We start from the raw sequence: 20748 nt of genomic DNA, 5'->3' as shown, positions 1-20748 counted from the left end.
CAAAATCTCACTATACTTATCATGTCATGTATGTGCATTGTTATGCCCTCTCTATTTTTCAATTGCCCGACTGTAATTTGTTCACCCAACATGCTTTTATCTTATGGGAGAGACACCTCTAGTGAATCGTGGACCCCGGTCCATTCTTTAATACTTGAAATACAAATCTGCTCGCAATACTTGTTTTACTATTTTCTCTCGCAAACAATCATCTTCCACACAATACGGTTAATCCTTTGTTACGGCAAGCTTCGGTGAGATTGACAACCTCACTGTTTCGTTGGGGCAAAGTACTTTGGTTGTGTTGTGCGGGTTCCACGTTGGTGCCGGAATCTCCGGTGTTGCGCCGCACTACATCCCGCCGCCATCAACCTTCAACGTGCTTCTTGGCTCCTCCTGGTTCGATAAACCTTGGTTTCTTTCTGAGGGAAAACTTGCTGCTGTGCGCATCATACCTTCCTCTTGGGGTTGCCCAACGAACGTGTGAAATACACGCCATCACGGACATCTAGGACTTTCCAATATTCTAGCTCCCAAAATATAGATTTCTTTTTCCACATGGGTGCGTGCCCGTCAGCTCCCTTCGGAACTGATTGTCCGGCAGGACCCTTTCCAAAGACGACTTTCAAATCCTTGACCATATCAAATACCTCAACACCAGTGCGTTCTGCAGGCTTCGGCCGGTGATCTGCCTTGCCGTTGTAATGCTTGCCTTTCTTTCTTACATTATGATTTTTTGAAGAAATCGACGATGCCCCAGGTACACTTTCTTCTTATAATTTGGCAAATGTACACTTTCAGTCTCATTTAAGCAGTGCGTGCATGCATTGTATCCCTTATTTGTCTGCCCCGAAAGGTTACTAAGAGCAGGCCAATCGTTGATGGTTACGAAAAGCAACGTTCGTATGTCAAATTCCTCTTCTTTGTGCTCATCCCACACACGGACACCAGGTCTGCCCCACAACTGTAGAAGTTCATCAACTAATGGCCTTAGGTACACATCGATGTCGTTGTCGGGTTGCTTCGGACCTTGGATGAGCACTGGCATCATAATGAACTTCCGCTTCATGCACAACCAAGGAGGAAGGTTGTAGATGCATAGAGTCACGGGCCAGGTGCTATGGCTGGAGCTCTGCTCGCCAAAAGGATTCATGCCATCTGTACTTAGACCAAATCTTATGTTCCTTGCGTCATCTGCAAAATCTTTAAACTCTCTGTCGATCTTTCTCCATTACGTTCCATCTGCGGGGTGTCTCAACTCCCCGTCCGACTTACGGTCCTCTTTGTGCCATCGCAACAACTTGGCATGCTCTTTGTTCCCGAACGGACGTTTCAACCGTGGTATTATAGGAGCATACCACATCACCTTGGCGGGAACCCTCTTCCCGGGTTTCTCGCCCTCAACATCGTCACCGGGGTCATCGCCTCCGATCTTATAACGCAATGCAGATGCATACCGGGCATTCATCCAAATTCTCGTATTCACCGCGGTAGAGGATGCGATCGTTAATGCATGCATGTATCTTCGTAACCTCTAAACCTAGAGGGTAGACAACCTTCTTTGCTTCGTACGTACTGGCGGGCAACTCGTTATTCTTTGGAAACATATTCTTTATCATTTTCAGCAAATTTTCAAATCCCGAGTCAGATAGATCTTCCTGTGCCTTCAATTTCAGCAAATCCAGTGTGCAGCCCAGCTTTTTCAGACCATTATCGCATCCGGGGTACAGCGACTTTTTGTGATCCTCTAACATGTGATCCAAATTCTTCCTCTCCTTTTCGGCTTGCAGCCTCTCCGTGCATCAAGCAATGGTCCGACCAAGATCATCAGCGGGCTCATCACGTGCCTCTTCTTCACCTTCCCTTCACCTTCCCCTTCACCTTCCCCACCTTCAGCATCCTCCATGAAAGTATCACCGAAATGATCAAGATAGTTGTCATCGATGAAATCATCTCCTTCTTCATCTTCTTCCATTATAACCCCTCTTTCTCCATGCTTGGTCCAAAAATTATAGCTTGGCATGAAACCCTGCCGAAGCAGGTGCATGTGAACGTCTCTTGAGGAATAGTAACCCTTCCGATTCTTACAGGCAACACATGGACATATAACAAACCCCCCCTGCTTGTTCGCATTAGCCACTACGAGGAAATCTTTCAAACCCGTAATGAACTCGTCGGAGAGTCGGTTACCGTACATCCATTGCCGATTCATCTGCATTATTATAATATAAAATATATAATTAACCATCATGCATTTGTTAAACTAACTAACTACAAACAATAGAAATTAAACAATGAACTACACACATGCATATTTTATCAATGACACATATGAAAGGTTCAAGTTGCTAACCGCGATCGAGGAGGAAAAAATAAATGAGGAAGCTCAAGTGTGGCTCCGACACTTCATATCATGTTTGTTTCATGCTCTTGGGGCATTTCATCAAACACCTTGTGTGCATAAGAGGAGCCAAAAGCAAACCTAACACCCCCTTGTGAAGTTTGTGAAGAGAAGTGGCACCAAATGGCTAAGTGCAGTGAGCTGAGGTCCTTTTATAGGGATGAGCTTTTAGTCCCGGTTGGCCTGGCCAACCGCGACTAAAGACCTTCGGGCCAGGCCTTCGGACCTTTAGTCGCGGTTGGCTTAGGTCTTTAGTCGCGGTTCGCGAACCGCGACTAAAGACCCTATTAGTCGCGGTTCCTATATTTTGGGAACTAATGGGGCTGAACGGAAGCCTCTTTTTCTACTAGTGCGTTCCTGCCGTGACCGTCATGGGCATGACAGCTGTAGCCGGTCATCGCCGTAATGCGCATGGCCACCGTGGGATTCATTTTGTGTCTTCATTTTGTTTTCGCGAGATAGGGACATGAAGACGACGATCGGTAGAGCGGCGCTGACTAAGCTGGCAGGTATGTGGGCTGGTAAATGTATTGATTGCTTTCCATGTATTAACAATTCTGGTGATTGGTGTTTCGCTGTAAGCTTTCCATTACAGATTGTGGGGATTCCGTGATTCCTTGACTGTAGGGAGCCCGCGATTAAATTTCCCTTTTTTACTTTCCTTATTTAGCACACCGGTCTTAATGTTTCTAATGCTGATTATGGAAAGTGATTGGCTAAATCGCACGGATAGCTAGATATCAAGCGGAGACGTTTTATAAGACTAGTACAAACTTTTTGTGCATTGCAGCCGACACAAATAATACACAAAATAAGAGGACAGGTATACAAACTCACTATGATAATGGAACAACCAAAAAAAAGATGAAGGGACTTATTGCTAGAGGTCTCACCTTTTTTAAAAGATTGTCATCTCACTTAAATTGCAGATGTCCGGGTGACCCTATACCTACAACAATACATAGTAATGATGTTCTTGTTTTAAGTAATGGCAACATCATGGATATATAAGTGGATCCACCTTGCTGCGGACATCCACTGCCAGCTCAAGGCCAACCCGGTATTTCGCCCCATCCTACGCCGGCACGCCTGACCGCTGCACTTCACCAATCGCAGATAAAATTATTTGAGTACATAATTTGAGCGACGTACTTCGCTGATAACTACTTTAGTACTTGTTCATCTGGTACCTTGTGTAGCCTAGAAAATCAAGTTACATTTGTAATTGCCCAACATCTTGCAAGATAGAATAAGCCCAATGATGCAGAAAAAGAATCAAGCTATGATCAACAGATGATGATATGTAGTTATGGACATTCAACAGATGATGATATGGAGTCAATATATCCAAGAATAATTGTCTTTCTCTAATCACCATATCTAGACTAAAGAAATTATATTTGCGATGGAATGATTCTTCCTGAACATGTGCAGACAGACAAAAACCACTGCTCGATAACTGGACTACAAAAAGCACAAAACCAGAGGAGAAGCAAAAAAACCCTTACCACACCGAAGTCGAGTAGTAGTCGAAGCCGCTTTTGAACACCAACAGTCCACTCACGCCATAGTTGAGATAGCCGCGACGGAGCAGAGTATATGAATTTGATATCTAGGAAAGCATAAGGTATATTTGCTTCAGAGATAAGATGCACTTTGCATTGCAATGCCAAAAAGTTCAACCTCCTTAATAGGGCATGCTAAGCATCCAATAATTCCAAATTGTTTACTACAGCGAGAAACAAATCATAATCTCACTTTTCTTTTGCACTTCCATGCCATCAGGCATGTGGTCCAACTTATGTTGTTGCCCTCCTGCCCCTCCTTCTCTATTGATCATCTGGCAGTGAGGCTGATAGAGTTAATTGATAAAAAGTTAAGGCAATGGAGTAAGTGGCAATCAGAATAAAAAATATAAATAGAAATACTAACAGCAGGAGAAGTCATAGCCTACACACTATTTGTCCTGTTATTTTGACCATCTTCAACTAATTCCATTAAGCACTGGATCGAAACGCGGATCAACCTGGTAATCATAGTTGGTGCCCTACTGAAAACATATAAATTCATATACAATGCAAATGTTTTAGGTTTGATGGACAATAGCCTTGCAGAACTACTGAAGTAGCACTGAGAGATTTGAAATGGCAGTTCAGCACATTGATATATCGTTGCAGTCATGCGACTCATATAAGTGATGATAACTACTTTAGTTTAAATTAATGTTCTTCAACCTATATGGAAATATTGAGATGACCATGTAAAATAAGTCCTAATTAACCATGGGTAGAATATTTCCAGCAGCCAATTTGCATGCCGAGAACACTAAAACTGCTGTAGGCTATAAATCGAAAGATATGCCATATGACTAAATCCTAATTAAGGTAGGTAGAACACTTGCAGTAAACAATAATACGCCTGAAGAAATGAAACTGTTAATTGCGTAAAAACCATGTTCAAGAAAGGAAGCTTTGGCAGAAGAAATCATGATTGATTTATCGTGCATGCATTGCAAGAACGGGGACCAAACAATACCTAAATGGAGTTCCATGTCTCACAGTGGCCGGAGATTCATGCGGCTCAGGCCGTTGATGCCGGAGTTGGTGGTGCGGCCGCCGTGGTCCTCGTGGTGGTTCTGGTCGCCGCCGCCAAACACCAGATCCGGTCCAGAGAACCTAGATTCGAGCCCACCACGGTCAGGTGAGTCATCGGCGATGGGTTTTCCGGCCACCGCGTCCATCAGATCTGGGATGTGGATGGTGGTTCTGGCCGCTTCTCTCCTTACACCGAGACGCTGGAATCGCGTGCGTGAGATGAAGGGCAAGGGAGGCGAGGTGCAGAAGAATCCATGGTGGCGGCGGCAGGTGAGCTCGATGCGCATGGGCTTGGATCCGTGGAGGATCTCCTAGGCCAGCTTCATCCTCAGCGCTGCTTCTTCGGCGCCATGCCATCAGACGCCATGGTCATCTGCCATCGCCAGGACTTCGAGTTTTCGAGAGGTGCGAGGAAGGGAAAGATAGGAGAGATTTCTGGCGCGGCCCGCGGCCCACGGCCCATGTTCGCGCGAGTGGAAGGACAGGACGACCAAAATCTTGACGTATTGTTGCGGTGGGCAGAATAAGGAACATGTTCCTCCTTTTTAAGTAGTGTAGATTATACAGCCCAGATGCTCCAGATCTTTGACATCAAACATTTTCGTGATGTACAGACTCCCATATAATAGTAAAGATTGATTTATATTAATTTGGTATTGATTGCATAGGATAGCTAACAACCTGTTTTGATCTAAATTGATTCCGTATTTATTACATTTATTTAAATTGATTTGGTTGAGATTTGATTGTTGTAAACTGTCTGATACTACACTTGTGTATATATGTTGCAAAGCCGCCGGCCACAACTGTGATGAGTACTCTTGCTTTACAGCCCACGAACAACACACCGTCGCCTCTACACGTCGAAAGTCAAGAGACCGATTTTTGTGGCGGCAGGTATCGCCCGGTCCGACGGGTCAACGACCGGGGAGGACTTGCCGTCACAACTCTCATCGTGAGGTGATTTTCTCTGATTCTTTCTATTTGAGCCCTCGAGCATTTTTTTTGTTTATATGTGCCGAAGTAAACACTTGCCAGCTTTTGTTTTCATGTTGTTTTTGCTCACATGGATAACACTAGCGATTATAACAAGGGATTTTGGTCAGCATAATTGTGAGATTTTCTCAGGCGTGTAACGGCCACGCACCTCACCTTCAGCTGAGAAAACAATGCAATACCCATCAAGAGGCTATACATTTTGTTGTAAGTTAGGACCTCATGTATTCACTTCACAATTAGAAGAAAATTCTTCCGTAGATCATGCTCTACATTTTTGTCTCCACGGTTTTATTAAGTTTAAGGTAATGAACAGATCATCTCTTCACCTCTACATCTGTGATGCACACAACCATAATTTTTCTGAGATCTAGAAATGATATGCTAAGCAGAAATTGTTCATGAAGCCCCGAATCGTCAACTAGTTGTAGAACTGAAAGAAACTAGGCGATACGTTACATGGTAACAATCCTCCATAATTTTATTTGGATCTTTTAGATGATATTTGTGGGTGTTATGAAAGAAGGAGAGAAACTTATCTTGTTATTATCCTATCTCATAAAACTTAAAGTGCTACGGCATGCACGAATAGTGACCCAGCTCGCTGGTTAGGACTGAGAATTTGTACTGCGTAGTCCTGACGCAAATAGTCATTCCTCACGGTTGTTACCTACTGTCATGAATAATAGTAACATACATGACAGTGGGATTCACATCAGAAATAGTTTGCACTCTGTCATCATGAGACACTTCTGGCGGTGAGAAGTTTTACAGGCTGTTAGGAGGCACACCGTCATGAATGACAAAGAATTCCTCTCGGCCTTTTCTGTGCCATCAGGAATGTTTACCGCCGTCAGGAATATTTCTTCTTTCCTGGCAGGTGTTCATGGCTATTCCGAAAGGAGTTTGGGAGTAGTGCTAGTCATTAGAGCCATTGATTTGGATGGCACGAAGCTGTATGACTAGAGTCATTGATTTAGATGGCACGAAGCTGTATGTCTAAAGGAGAGCCATTGATTTGGATGGCACGAAGCTTTGTCATTTCCTTCAGAGAAATTACAATGTTAAAACAAAACAAAACAAAAAATGTCCAGAAATGAGTAAACTTAGTTCAGTTAAAAACTCATACCAGACAAAACTGACACGTGAAATTAAGAAGCCAAGCATCTATCGGTATCTTTTATTCTCTTAGTAGTTGTGGCTAATATATGCATGCATCCAGTATTCCAGTTGCAGGTAGTACTAGCCCGGAATGACAAATTTTAGCTAAAATACAAAAAGCCATGAAGTTACCTAACAACAAGCAGAACACTTATATTCCTTGCTCGATGCACCCGCAGGCTGCAGATGGAAATTTCTCTTGCTCCTCTGATTTTCTGAATATACTTATATAACAACAAGCATAACACTTATATATGAGCTTCTAATGTCCTCTCTAATCTGTAAGATGCACCTGCAGATGGAAGTTTCTCTTGCCCAGTACATTGCTCTCCCTGGGGTTACACTTCTTATTGGATGGTTAATACACTGGGTATACAAATGGATCAACCCCACATGCAATGGGATTCTTCCGCCTGGCTCCATGGGATTCCCTGTTATCGGCGAGACCTTCCAGTTCATCAAGGCAAACTCTTCCTTGGACATGCCAGACTACTTCAAACTACGGATGAGGAGGTACGGTGTGTAAACGTCCACGCATGTGTGTGTACCATACATCCTGGTTTGCACACTTGAGTTTTGCATTATGACATCCACTTCTTTTAACTGCCACCACAACAGATACGGTCCTGTTTTCAAAACAAGCTTGTTCGGTCAGCCTGCGGTGTTCACTTGCGATGCAGAGGTAAACCGGTTCATCCTTAAGGAGGAGGGCAACGTGTTCCAGATCGGGTACCCTGAGGCGGTGCGCAAAATCTTCGGCGGCAAGAGCATTGACGCATTCAGGGGTGCAACCCAGAAGTTCATCCGCAGGTTTTGTTTCACGCTGTTCGGCCTCGAGAACCTGAAAGAGGTGCTTCTTCCTGAGCTGGAGGGTGCCGTGAGAGAGTGCCTTGCAACGTGGGCCACCAAGCCTAGTGTCGACGTGCGCGGTGGCGCGCCAGATGTTAGTGCATTCGTCTTGATTTTTTCCATTTGACTTGATGTTTGGTCCAAATGTATGACTAATCCCTTTTGTTTCAAATTTCTTGAAGATTCTCTTTGAGCTCATGACTAAGAAGTTCCTTAGTTTTGACGCGGCTAAGTCGGCGGAACTGCGAAAGAACATCGATACACTTTCCAAGGGATTGCTCTCCTTCCCAATATACTTGCCTGGGACAGCATTTTACCGATCGATGAAGGTATTACCTTATTTCAAAAAAATATAATTTCCTAGGTTCTATGCAGTTAAAACCTCCAAACTTTTTTTGGCCGGTAAAAAAGCATCCAACTTTTACTACTGATATATGAGAGTTGGTACTGGAAAAAATATAATCATTAAATTCAACATGATTTTTTATATAATATTTTGGGGATTTCCATTAGTTTATACTATTTTAACAAGCAGTGGTTAGAGATATTTGTTGGTCATTGTACCAATTTTAAAACAATTATTATAGTGCCTTTTCCTATATAGGTCCAAGCGCTGAAAGTTTGAGTATATGTACTACAAAAGGCCGAAGGTGAAACCAGTTCATCTTTGATTGTGGTTTAACCCATACTCTCATGTATTCAGGCATGGAAAAATGTGCGCAAGACAATCCGAGATACACTGACAGAGAGGTTGCGAACACCTGATAAGAAACATGGTGACATGCTAGACCTGATTGTGGAACAACTACATTGTGAAGAGCCTTTGATAAATGAGAATTTTGCTGTTGATATGGTTTCCACGTTATTATTCGCTGGCATCTATACACTGGCTGCAATCATTGCTATAACATTCAAGTCCCTACATGATAACCCTGAAGTTGTCCGTGCTCTCAAGGTTTGTTGTATTCTAGTACACACCATTAGTTTGTAATACTACATCGTAAGTAATATGGATGTTGAGAAATATCCAAGTGCAAGCTTTTACACTTTTAAATTTTAAAATTTATTTTATAAAAATATGTGATGAAAGCAATTAAAACCCTGGAAAAATATACTTTCAATAGGAGGAGAACCAAGCGATACTGAAGAACCGGAAGGATGGGAATTCTAGGCTCACATGGGAAGAGTGCAAGTCACTGAGATTTACTACTCAGGTTTAAGTGAACATTGTTGTACTTTTATAGGGCGACATGGTGATTGATGGTCCAATAATTTATTTATATATTTCCTAACGTGGTTGTATCTTTCTTTGGCTGAAGGTTACCAATGAGATTTTTCGAATAAGCAATGCCGCCATAGGAGTTTTCCGGACAACTCTAATGGACGCACAAGTAAATGGTACATATCCATGCACATTCCATTGAACACCATTATACCATTGTTTATTTGATTAAAAAAATCACTATAGTCAGTAGCACCTTTCATAGTTGTAATTGTTCTCCATACTGCAGGTTATACAATTCCGGCTGGATGGATTGTCATAGTGAACCCCATGGCACTACATCTCAATGCGGAAGTGTTTGAAGATCCACTCAAGTTTTACCCATGGAGATGGATGGTTAGTGACCGAAAATTAAGTGTTTCATGCATAGGACGATACTGAATGATGTATGTGTTTTATTAATGAAGATTAGTATTTGACCGTCCCATTTGAAGTTGATGGGGTATCACCCGGAGCGTCAACATGCTATAGGGGATGTGAAATAAGAAAATTATAAATTGTAAAATACTAGGAAGTTAAGGGCTGCCTTAAAGGATGAAACAATAGGAAAATGTCTCAGTCTAAAGCAATTTCAGCCCATAAATAGCCAGAGGGTAATTAGAGATTTTATTTTGTTTTCACTAGTCCATAGTACCTTGTGTACTTGTACTAGAGAGGAGGGAATAGAGGAACATGCCCCCCTGCCTTATAACTCCAATAAATGCAGTAGGAGAAACAATTACATCTTAAAGAAAGGTGAGGTAAGACTAGTACAGTTTGGGTGCAAGACTAGTTTATAGGTGTATAACTTCTAGAAAGATGGCAAGAGTAGTTCGGGGCATTCTAACATATGAGTCGGTCACAGATACCAGATGATCATACCGAAAAAGCTTCAATGTGTCCCTCTTGTGAAAAGTGAACGATACCTTTACCCAAGGATAGCATATATCCATTACTTTCAAGCAACTCTCTATGTGCATAACATGCAACCATACCATTTTATGTTGTTCCATGATAATAACAATATACTTATATTTTTATATATTTTTTCTAGTAATAATCTTTCTTAGCTAGATTGCCACTAATATTCACTAACTAAAAATGCAGGATGAGACAAAACGTAGCACACTGCTTAAGAACTTTATGCCATTCGGAGCAGGCATGAGGGTGTGTCCTGGAGCAGAATATAGCAAGGCTGTAGTAACACTTCTCATCCATGTTTTGGTGACTGAGTACATGTGAGCTTTTCTTGCATCTCAAAACATGCTACTATCTTTTTTTTAGTAGAGATAACATAAAATTCAGCAGTGAATGATGCAAGCTGCTTATTTATATGAATTTCTTTGTGTTTTCATAGATGGGAGGAAATCAGAGGCGGAGATGTATTCCGTAGCACAGATGTGATGTTTCCCAAGGGCTATCACATCCGACTTCAACCAATCACGTAGGCAAAAGGAACTAGTGTTAGTCTAGAGAAAAAGGATGTCAAACACATGCCAAACTTCTGGCCATGTGCTTCCTATTATCATTGTGTTGTAAGGAATTTCAAAAACTCGTGTTTGGTACTTAAGGTTATCAAGTGAAGTTATCATACACCAATATCTCACGGTTGATCAATTTGTAAGTGTTGTGCTATGGTTATTTCATAGTATTACCAATATGACTTGAAAGTAATTATGCAGACCATTCTATTTCTCTGTAAGTTTAGTAGAAAACATGTCGTGCCTTGCAATGGGAGAGAAAACTCCATTTCATATAGGCATCCACATATCATGATCTCCTTTTCACTTATTCAGTTATCTTTTTCTATTCCTTCATTTTCAAGATTTTATTTCTCTAATTTTTTAACTACCTTCCCGCTCTTAAGAGAGTTGATAGTGATATAGCAGCAAGAAGCGGAGCCTAAACGTGACAAAGTAGATTACTTCCATCAGAGATACGACGGTTGTTGCTAAGACTTACCTTATATTTGCATGTGGAGGGGAAATAGGCAAGCAACGACCTACATATACAAGATTCGCAAGGAAACAAGAAATATACCAAGAATTTTCCACTAATTCCTTTCGCGTAGAAGCTTGAGGCTAGATGGAACATATAAAATATTGATAATTATTCTATCTGGTATCTTTCTTTGTTTAAAGTAAAGAGGAAGAAAAATAAATAGTGGCACATGTCAGATTATCAAGACTTGAGTAGAATATCCGAGCTTCAAGTGCATGAGCAATATTACCCATACAACGACTAACCTCACAAATGCAATACTTAACATATTGCATCCAGTGCAGCTCTTGTAATTTCGAGGAAAACTACCCATCAAATGTGTTTATATTCAATAATATAGTTTTGGCCTTGAATATTGCATGGGCCTTAGACACAACTCCTTGCATATGCCGCTGGCAAGACATAACCTGACAGCTCTTCCAATGAGTTCCTTCTCACTCTAGTGTCAATTTCTGTCCCCACTTAAAATACTTAGTTCATCTACACAACCAGCATACTTAGGAGCAGCCATGAATGGATTAGGAACATATTGCAATATGTAACAAAATTTGCACTATGCTGCTAAGATCACGATATTGTAGATTATAGGGAAGCAACATGAACATCAAATAATTTCCATGTCCTTGGAATAATTCCGATGACACTCTCTCAAAAACAAACCACAAATATACTCTCATAATAGATTGAATCACTTTAGGTATGTGACCCAACATGTTCAGTAATGTGTAGACACGATTACGAATTCAGATCAATAACTAACAACGGGACATGGACACCCATGATAGCTCTCACACACACACAAAGACACGCACGCGCGCACCCACCCACACCCACAAATAATATCGAGAGGGTCCGAAGTGTCTCTCCCCATCGTCAGGAGGAGCAATATAGCATTCTTGAACTATCCAAGTTCCCATACATACTTTCCACTACCCGGTCCTCACCGTTATGACCACCTATTACGGTAACGTCTGATGATAACCAAAGTGCACCTTTCTAGTACGAGGTCACTGAGGTCACTGAATTCCTATGGTCTAAGGACTTGTGCATAAGACACGAACAACATGATGATTATATTAACAACAAATGATAAAACTAGCTCGTAGTATATCATCAGATTGGATTATACCTTGTTCTTATAACAATGTACTCTCACTGTTGTTGGCATCCTTGTTACTTTAACAATCTCCATGATCTGGAAAAACATGGTCATCTCACAACACATTAGCTAATCCTAGAGGCGGGACTAGAAACAAGTTGGCGTATGTATTTCTACATGTTCCTATGAGCTTCCCTTCGAATCTCACATTCAAGTACCATAGCAGTTATATAGCATAAAGACTTAAAAATTAATCATAAACTAAAAATTAAATAATTAATAACATTTATTATTGCTTCTAGGGCACAATTCCTTCGCATTTGTGCATCTTCTGCATTTTGACAAACATATGTTGTACACCGGTGATATCACATATATAATTTGCCGAGGAGACATATGCTACGTAGGGAATTAGGAGGGCAAGGGAGGGCATGGGCGACAAAGGAGCGGGGGGGGGGGGGTGTTGGCGAGCGTGAGGCGATTGCAGTGGGCTGATGTCTACTTCAATCATGGAGTCCCCGTCGATCTCTTCTTGTATCACGGCTTGAGTAGTAGCTGCTCCTCCTCCATACCATGATTTTTAACTGCACCGCTCTTTGCTTCTTGCACTTCCCGATGAAAACGTGCCCTTGGCAACACGGGCCTTACGCGGCTTCTGGCTAACTAGAGCTCGAGGACGAGGAACATGCGCAGGTGGATGGGATCATGGGATGTGGCAGCGGCAAAAAATCTCACGAGACAAAGCGGAGGTTCTTGGAGTGGAGAAAAGAGGATGAGATTGAATGCGTTGATCGATAAGATGGCCGTTTGCACAGGAGTGGGTGAGATCATATCAATCGGTCCCGCAGAATTCGACGTGCTGCACAAATTTGAGAGAGGATTTCCCACAAGTCAGCGCACACAGTAGAACCAAGAGAGGAGATCATGCGCGAGAAAATAGGAGAAGATATACATGAGTGTGGTGGCGTTTGTTAAAGAGTTTGTTTTGCTACGAGCACTACATCCACGATGACATTTTTATAGTTAGGAGAAAATGTGACACCACACATTCACAACTTCCGCATTGATATTAATAGTACCGTAGTAAAGATTGTTCGTGAGGCTTTTCGTAGTACAAAATAATTCTTTTTTAGTGAGTTTCGGTTAAATGGTTGGCCGCTGCGCAACTCACAAGACCGTGGAGAATCAACCTGTGCTTGGATGATTAGGATGGCAAAATGGTACCCTAGCCCACTAGGGTTGAAACGTTAGGGCTAGGGTTGAAACGTTATGTTTTAAACTTTGGTGTGTTATAAGGACGAAATGTTCTTTAAGTGAAGGAGACGTTCCCATCGGTAGCGAGATATTTGTGGTAACTTTAGCAATCTCAAAATCTGATAAATTGGTTGCTTCAACTCGGCCTTTCAGATCATAGGAAAGAATGTGCGTATATATATTTATAGGAATGAGTGTATATATGTTTTTTTCAGCGTTTGTAGTGTGTGTTTGATAAAAGAAAACTCACAAGGCCGTGCCATGTCTTGGCATTACATTTCTTCTGTTAGGTTTAGTTTATAGTGACTGACCAGAGGGCCCAAGGCGTCGGGTGTTAAGCCGCATCGGGATTTAGGGTTTTCTCCTCCTTTCGCCTCCCAATCCCCATACCTCCTCCTCCTCTCTCCCACTCCGGCGGCGGCAGCAGCGGCGGCGTACTCCAGCGCAGAGACCATGGCGACGATCGTGAACACCACGGAGGAGGAGCCGATGCTGGCGGTGGTGCGCTTCACCGCCGAGCTCGCCTGGGCCGACGCGGGCCCCGACGTCGCCGAGCCCGAGGTGGCCCGCCTCTGCGCCGAGGCGCAGCAGCACGTCCTCGCCGGCCGCTGGCTCGACATGGCCTCCCTCATGCTCGCCTCCGCCGACCTCCTCCTCCTCTCCCCCCGCGTCCCGGACAAAGGTCAGCTCACCCCTCCCCCCTCTCTCCATGCCCCATCTCCCGCGCCTTGCTTATCCTATCATCGTGCTGCAGATCTCGAGTGCATCCTGGCCATCATCTGCAACCTCGTCACCAAGGCCGGATCCGACGAAGAGGCGCTGCACATCGCCGAGGCCATCTGCGCCAAGCTCGTCCAGCAGCCGGGGGAGAAGCCGGCGCTGCGCATCAAAGTGTAAGCTTTTAACACATCAACTCCGCGCTACCCGTGTGTTGCATCTCTATTATAATTGCTTCTTTCCTTACGATGCCTAAACTTCGCTTCCAATGTATGTATCTCTGCAGCCTGTTCAGCCTGTACAACCTGCTGCCGAGCACCTACGGCAAGGCCTTTGTCTACAGGAAGGCGCTAGAGGTCGCCGCCGCCGGGAAGGCTGCAGACTGCGTCGTCCCCAGCTTTAAGAACATCGACACCTTTGTCGGTGACTGGGGCATTGGCAAGTTGGAGCAGAGGGACCTGTTCCTCGCGGCCGCCAGGATTCTCAAAGACCAGAAGGGGTACCCCCTTCGCTTCCAAGTTCATTGCTTTTACCAATCATGCGGCAGGATTTTACATTGATGCAATTCAATCTTGTTGTGATTAACAGCATGGGCAAGGAGTACTTCAAGTTCCTGAACAAGTACCTGGCAACGTTTGATGGATCAAGTGATGATGCCGACGTGATTGGTGAAGCAAAGGAAGAAGCTGCTGCAGCAATCATTGAGTTTGTCAAGTCAGCTGATCTCTATCAGGTACTCCTATCCTTTAGTTAACATCTCTGTTGCCAGGTCTTCTGTTTGTGTGAAAATAACTTGGGAAGAGATAGTGCGTATTGAGTTTCATTCCCTGTGAGCTATTCATCACTTCCACCGTATCAGAACCGTGATGCAACATGTTGGTCTTCAACCATATTACCAAATATGAATTTAGTTATAACATGCCAGTATTACCTATTTAGCTACACAGCCTGCAATGTGCCAATGTCTTGTCAACCCTGAATATGTGTGATTTTAACATTGTGGTGAGCATGTCCTGTACAATCTTTCTGTTTTGGATCGATATACAAGCTTTCTGTTTTGGATGGATGGCTTATTTCTTTCAGTCAACTTGGCCCACTGCTGCAGCATTTCATTGCGTTGGATTGTGCCTCTACTACCGCTTTGTATGGTGCCGTGTCTTATATGCCAACATAGTTCTGAGACTCTGGCATATATCGACTTTTAATCCTGACAAACTATACATCTGTTTAGCATGCTACTTAAAAGACCTTGCGCCTGCACTTTCATTCCATATAATTTATTTATGGAAATATGTTCATATTGCAGTGTGATCTGCTCGATATGCCAGCTGTTGCACAGCTCGAGAAAGATGAAAAGTATCAATCAGTTTACGAGCTATTAAAGATATTCCTTACTCAGAGGCTCGATTCCTATTTAGAGTTCCAGTCTGCTAACTCTACCTTGCTGCAAGGATACGGTATGTCTTGTTGAACAAATACTAACAACTTTATGCTACTTTATTTTGTTTGTTATCTAATGATGCATCATTTACAGGACTGGTTCATGAGGATTGCATAACCAAAATGCGGCTGATGTCTCTGCTTGACCTGAGCAGCCATTGCTCTGGCGAAATCCCTTACTCCGCAATTACGAAAGCACTTGGGGTAATTGACTCATCTTGCCTTCCTATTGTTGTTCACTTGCTGTAATGTCTTATTAACTTTTCTTGTTCTTTGTTAGATCAATGATGATGAAGTGGAATATTGGATTGTGAAAGCAATTTCATCCAAGATTTTGGACTGCAAAGTTGATCAGCTTAATCAGTTTGTCATTGTCAGGTATTTATATCTGCAGGATCTTTCTGGGCCACTGTTCATAGTTTAGCTGTGCATCAACGTTTTGTGGTCTATATTACAGTGTTATGTTCTTTCTTTTATTTAATGCATGCTCTTCTATGTAATTTCAGTCGGCATACTGAGAGGATCTTTGGGATACCACAATGGAAGAGTCTACGTTCAAAGCTTGGAGTTTGGAGGGTAAGCCTCTTGCAATTATCTCCTCTTGGATTTACAGCTTGATAATTTGGAGTTACAATTAGTTCAGCAAACGAATGCATAGCTTTCCCAGTTTCTTATGAATGCCAGAAGTGTTGGATTCATATTTTACCATGAAACTTTAAGTGCTTACCATGAAACTGATTTAATTTCCTTGTAAAAATTTACTGCAGGGAAATATCGCAAATGCTATCAGCACTATCCAAGCTAACAAGGTGGCCGAAGATGGTGCACAGGGGATGCAAGGAGTGATGACCCGCTGATTGGAGAGGAAGTTGCTAAATTGAGATCATAGCCTTGAGATTAGATGCGCAATCATTTTGTACTAGATATCTTGTAATCCAAAATACTTTCTACCTGTTACCATGGTTGCTAGATTTTGGTTGCAACAGCATGCCTAAACAAATTTCATGTTGCATGAATTTTGTAGACAAAACCATGCTTAAAGTCAGCCATTACTTGTTACACAAAGTCGTGATTGTTCATACTGGATGCTTGTTTATCATGATATTGTTTCTTTCCAAGGTTTGGCTTTGGGATTGGTGAGAATCTATATCTCATTTTTGTTATATCAAACATCATGTGCGACTTTGCTGAATGCTGTGCTATAGTTTGAAGACCGGTTCAGAACCAAAATTGCCTTGTGTTCCTACAAAATTATTTCCAAGTAAACTGTGTCCTGGGCTTATCTGGTTTAAGTGTATGCTCAAACAGCTCGAGCTTGGTATTGTATTGAGCATGTACCAAAACTGTGCAGAACTATGCAAAAACTCTGAACTTTGCATATATCACCTTTTGGATTTTCCAACTCAACAAATGAATACAAATCACGACATGTACAATTACATGGCAAAGAGCCAAGAGCTGCGAAACTAGTTATCCATCCTACAAAATATCTCCCAGAAATGGACTGAAATGTGTAGCACCGTCTTGTCAAGAGCTGCTTCCCAAAGGTAGTCAATCTGGGACGCCTCTGTGCCTGTTAAGCCAAATCTTCAAGGCTTAACTGCTATGTAAATGCCTGAAACAAAGTACCGCCAATTGGGTTTAGAAAGGCCTGAAGAGATTTGCACAAATACACTGCAACTATGTTACAAACTTATTCCGAGGCAAAAGGGATATCAGTGATGAACGCTAACATATGCATAGTCAAAGTTCACCTTAGGTTTTTTAATGATGAACCGGTTTTACTTTGTGTTATTTAACAAGAGTTCAATAGCAGTTTGATGTTTGAACCACATTCTTCATTGATTCAACTTAACGAAATACTGCAAATTATCGGAAACTTGCAAATTGGAAATTATATTTTTAATAAAATGAACCAATCTAGCAAACATTTTCAATACACAGACGAAAAGCATGGTTTTAATGAAAACAAATAACTGTATAGTGACTAAAAGCCAGCTGTACACACCGTAGTCCCTGTCAAACAAGGACACCGGGTAGATGAAAATTCAAAGGAGTCTCAATCAGAGGACAACCATTTTAATATACGGAGCCCTACAAGGCACATCTTCAGCAATTTTGTGGAGAAAATAGCATTGGAATAAAGAGACAAGACAAACAGAACCGAATGACAATCGTGTATGCCCGCTAGCGTCAAGTTGAAGGATGTAAGTGCGCAATCAGTGAGAAATAGCTAAGAAATCAGGATCCAGATGTGGAGAGCGAAAGCAGAGTTTGCAAATGGATTGAAAAGTAAACCAACCTGTCAAGTGAGTTAGTGCTTGATGAACAGAGCTGTTGATACTACTATTTTAGAGGAATAATCACATCCAGATTCGTCGCAACTCGCCATCCTTTAGGATAGACGAGACTCTCAGATCCAAATGGCACATGCCAGTTCATTATTTGAGAGCAGTCAGCAGGTATGCCTTCCATCTGGCTTTCATCCTCCACTAGCTGCTCCACAAACGTGGTTCCCTGCAAAGTAACAAGAATATCAGCTGCTATAACCATGCAGAAATGCATTGGAAACAAAGTCCAAAGAAAGGGATCTCCCATTTGTTTGATCACCACCATGTGGCATGTGTTAGATGGCTACATAGAACTGTTCCTTATTGTTATTTTACTCCAACGCCAGCTTTTATTTTATTTTAAAATCCCGCCATATCCAATATCGGTATAATGGTTGGTATGAGACAAATTGTTGATCAATTAAATGATGAATAATAGGCCACTAGGGTACTTGAACATAGTATGTGCAAGTGAAGGGATTTAAAGACGAACAAAGGAGCTTACTTGGAAACCCTGTTCAACCATCTCCGGATGCCGGATCGAATTCCAGGCCAGATGGGACCTGAGTTTGGAATCCCAGAGCATGGTGCTGTTGAACGCAAAACCCGACATGGCGACATGAAACCTCTGGAGCTTGTTTCCTTCCCCACTTGTATGCCACCCCACAACTTGGTTCTGTTTACATACGGGGCCTTCCAGCACGACGTTGTTACCGCCGTCAGAGATCACCGGAACAGGCCATGTGCCAAACCTCCTAATCATTGACAGGCAGCAGCAAAGTCAGCAAGTTGGATCTTTAGGCATCATCAGATTTTATCCAGTGATACAGAACATACAAGGTTTGAAATTCAATGCAACCAACTGAATATTTGCTTGCAATATTCACAGGACCGCTGTTCTAACATGCAAATTACCACCGAGTACTGAATCATCAATGGCAAGCTAAGAGGCAAATTATTGACACTAGTGATTGCTGAATCAGTGAGAAGGAAAATGCTACTCGAATTATCATCAATGGCAACAGGGAGTAAGAAATCTGAGCCCGCTGTTTATTACGCATCAATGGTAGCAAGGTCTTGTGGATAAAGTTGCGATCTTTGACTCGGTTCAGGCAATTCGATGCGAAACTCGTTTTGCCATCCTAGTAGAAACCATAAATAAACTAACTAGTATACCAAGGATCTTAGTACTAAGACATGAATCAATCAATGAGTAATTTCAGAGTTTTACCAATTCAACGCATTTGACTGAATCTGAATCAGAGAAATTGGAGCAAGCAAATGGCGGGCACCTACCTGATCTGGCGGAGGCGGTCGAAGAGGTGCAGGGAGTAGACGCCCTCCTCGTCGGCGAAGTATACGACGCCGTCGAGCCTGTGGTTCTCGACCACCTCCAGCCCCGCGTTCATCTGGTGCGAGCGGTAGTCGACGGCGGAGGCGTTGAGCTTGTCGCAGCATCCGACGTAGCGGTGCATGACGGCGGTGTGGCGCAGCGCGAGGGCGGCCTCGGCGGTGGGCTTGCCGGCCTCGACGACGACCCAGAGCAGGGGCGGGCGCACGAGGCGCAGCGTCTGGCCCAGCCGGCTGAGGTAGTAGGCCTGCGACGCCCGCGCGCGCGTGGGGGTGATGACGATGAGCAGCTTGTCGCCGCCGCGCTCGGCGGGGGCGGCGCCGGGGTTGGGTTCTTGCTGCTGGTAGTGTCTGGGGAGTTGTTGCTGCTGCTGGAGCTGGTTGAGCTGGGAGGAGGTGCCGGCGTTGGGCGGGACGGGGAGGTGGGGGCGGAGCGGGAGGTGGGAGAGGAAGTGGAGCAGGCCGAGGAAGGAGCCGAGGAGGAAGAAGGCGGCGAAGCGCGGGAGCGGGCGGCGGGCGAGGAGGAAGAGGAAGGGGTGCCTGGTCCCGGGGTGGTGGTGCCTGGGCGAGGAGGCGGAGGAGCTGTGGCGGAGCGGCGAGGAGGGCGGGGAGGCGGCGGCGAAGGGGTGCTGGTGCCGCAGCAGGTGCTGCGACTTGGCCGGCGAGTGCGGCCGCCGGATCGACGCCATCGATTCGGCCCCAAGATCAGTGCTTCCGAGAAGGCAAGAACTTGCTGCTGCTTCGGGCTATGAGAGAGGCCGGCCGGCGGGGTTAAGAAAGAAAGAGGGGAGTTGGGCCGAAGCTGGCGGGATCAAAGAAGAAGAAGAGGCAGCAGGAACAAGAATGGATCGCGGCGCGAATGGCGGGGGGATGTTGAAGCGGAGAAGCGAATGGAATGGAAGAAGGTTGGTGTGGTTTGGTGGAGGCGAGTCGGAGGTCGCCGTGGACCAGAAGAAGCGGAGAGGGAGAGGTTAGGCGGAGGAGAAGGAAAGATGGATGGAAGGCGAGAGGAAGACGACGCGGGGCGGGGGCAGCTGACGCTGAGGGAGGAAAGGGCAACGGAATGAGAGCTACAGCCTACAGCTACTACTCCATTTTCGATCTGTTCCCAGGGGTTGTAGTACTTGTACTATACGTAATAACAAGGAAGTGTTTAATTAGCTCCAAACAGAATTTTTTGGATATTTTGGTGACGATGGAATGCTGGGTCCGTTACCGTTTACTACTGGTAGTTTGACTTTAATTCTCAGTTTACTGGAGTAACTTCGTTTTTAGTAGAATTTAATGTCATAGAA

The 20748-nt window shown here is 43.7% G+C and overlaps 3 protein-coding genes across 9 annotated transcripts; 2 read left to right on the top strand and 1 right to left on the bottom strand.

The window, feature by feature from the left end:
• The first annotated feature begins 2676 nt into the window (after positions 1-2676).
• On the top strand, positions 2677-10818 carry LOC124676840 (cytochrome P450 87A3-like). Of its 6 annotated transcripts, none has more exons than XM_047212862.1 (12): positions 2677-2910; positions 5789-5955; positions 6102-6198; positions 7451-7665; positions 7771-8095; positions 8184-8330; positions 8705-8956; positions 9126-9215; positions 9321-9399; positions 9513-9619; positions 10370-10500; positions 10620-10818. In XM_047212862.1, exons 2-12 carry the CDS (start codon positions 5807-5809, stop codon positions 10708-10710), a joined length of 1683 nt encoding a protein of 560 aa, XP_047068818.1. In that variant the 5' UTR covers positions 2677-2910; positions 5789-5806; the 3' UTR covers positions 10711-10818. The 6 variants fall into 6 exon arrangements, with proteins under 6 accessions (XP_047068818.1, XP_047068817.1, XP_047068821.1 ...); XM_047212861.1 differs by having other exon boundaries at positions 7439-7665; XM_047212865.1 differs by lacking the exon at positions 6102-6198 and having other exon boundaries at positions 5828-5955; positions 7439-7665.
• Positions 10819-14054: 3236 nt separating this feature from the next.
• Positions 14055-16891, top strand: LOC124678179 (eukaryotic translation initiation factor 3 subunit M-like). 2 transcript variants are annotated; one of them, XM_047214094.1, is made up of 9 exons: positions 14055-14298; positions 14371-14509; positions 14620-14832; positions 14922-15066; positions 15640-15790; positions 15868-15977; positions 16054-16151; positions 16280-16349; positions 16541-16891. In XM_047214094.1, exons 1-9 carry the CDS (start codon positions 14070-14072, stop codon positions 16628-16630), a joined length of 1245 nt encoding a protein of 414 aa, XP_047070050.1. In that variant the 5' UTR covers positions 14055-14069; the 3' UTR covers positions 16631-16891. The 2 variants fall into 2 exon arrangements, with proteins under 2 accessions (XP_047070050.1, XP_047070049.1); XM_047214093.1 differs by having other exon boundaries at positions 14919-15066.
• Positions 16892-17129: 238 nt separating this feature from the next.
• On the bottom strand, positions 17130-20418 carry LOC124674591 (probable glucuronosyltransferase Os04g0103100). The gene is made up of 4 exons (XM_047210631.1): positions 19400-20418; positions 18609-18858; positions 18076-18290; positions 17130-17388 (listed from the first exon to the last, which is right to left on the bottom strand). Exons 1-3 carry the CDS (start codon positions 20140-20142, stop codon positions 18120-18122), a joined length of 1164 nt encoding a protein of 387 aa, XP_047066587.1. The 5' UTR covers positions 20143-20418; the 3' UTR covers positions 17130-17388; positions 18076-18119.
• Between the last annotated feature and the right edge of the window lie 330 nt (positions 20419-20748).

This window comes from Lolium rigidum, chromosome 7, assembly GCF_022539505.1.
Source record: "Lolium rigidum isolate FL_2022 chromosome 7, APGP_CSIRO_Lrig_0.1, whole genome shotgun sequence".
Lineage (NCBI taxonomy): Eukaryota > Viridiplantae > Streptophyta > Magnoliopsida > Poales > Poaceae > Lolium > Lolium rigidum.
This window is presented reverse-complemented; position numbering and strand designations above follow the sequence as displayed.

What these genes read in the sequence shown, in the direction of transcription:
- LOC124674591 (XM_047210631.1), bottom strand. Translation starts at nt 20,142, where the DNA reads ATGGCGTCGATCCGGCGGCCGCACTCGCCGGCCAAGTCGCAGCACCTG. An exon ending in GACCGCCTCCGCCAGATCAG is followed by an intron (nt 18,859 to 19,399) that starts GTAGGTGCCCGC and finishes GTCAATGATTAG; the next exon opens with GAGGTTTGGCACATGGCCTG. An exon ending in TGGTTGAACAGGGTTTCCAA is followed by an intron (nt 18,291 to 18,608) that starts GTAAGCTCCTTT and finishes GTTACTTTGCAG; the next exon opens with GGAACCACGTTTGTGGAGCA.
- LOC124676840 (XM_047212861.1), top strand. Translation starts at nt 5,807, where the DNA reads ATGAGTACTCTTGCTTTACAGCCCACGAACAACACACCGTCGCCTCTA. An exon ending in TTCAAACTACGGATGAGGAG is followed by an intron (nt 7,666 to 7,770) that starts GTACGGTGTGTA and finishes CCACCACAACAG; the next exon opens with ATACGGTCCTGTTTTCAAAA. An exon ending in TGCGCGGTGGCGCGCCAGAT is followed by an intron (nt 8,096 to 8,183) that starts GTTAGTGCATTC and finishes AATTTCTTGAAG; the next exon opens with ATTCTCTTTGAGCTCATGAC.
- LOC124678179 (XM_047214093.1), top strand. Translation starts at nt 14,070, where the DNA reads ATGGCGACGATCGTGAACACCACGGAGGAGGAGCCGATGCTGGCGGTG. An exon ending in CCCCCGCGTCCCGGACAAAG is followed by an intron (nt 14,299 to 14,370) that starts GTCAGCTCACCC and finishes ATCGTGCTGCAG; the next exon opens with ATCTCGAGTGCATCCTGGCC. An exon ending in CAATTACGAAAGCACTTGGG is followed by an intron (nt 15,978 to 16,053) that starts GTAATTGACTCA and finishes GTTCTTTGTTAG; the next exon opens with ATCAATGATGATGAAGTGGA.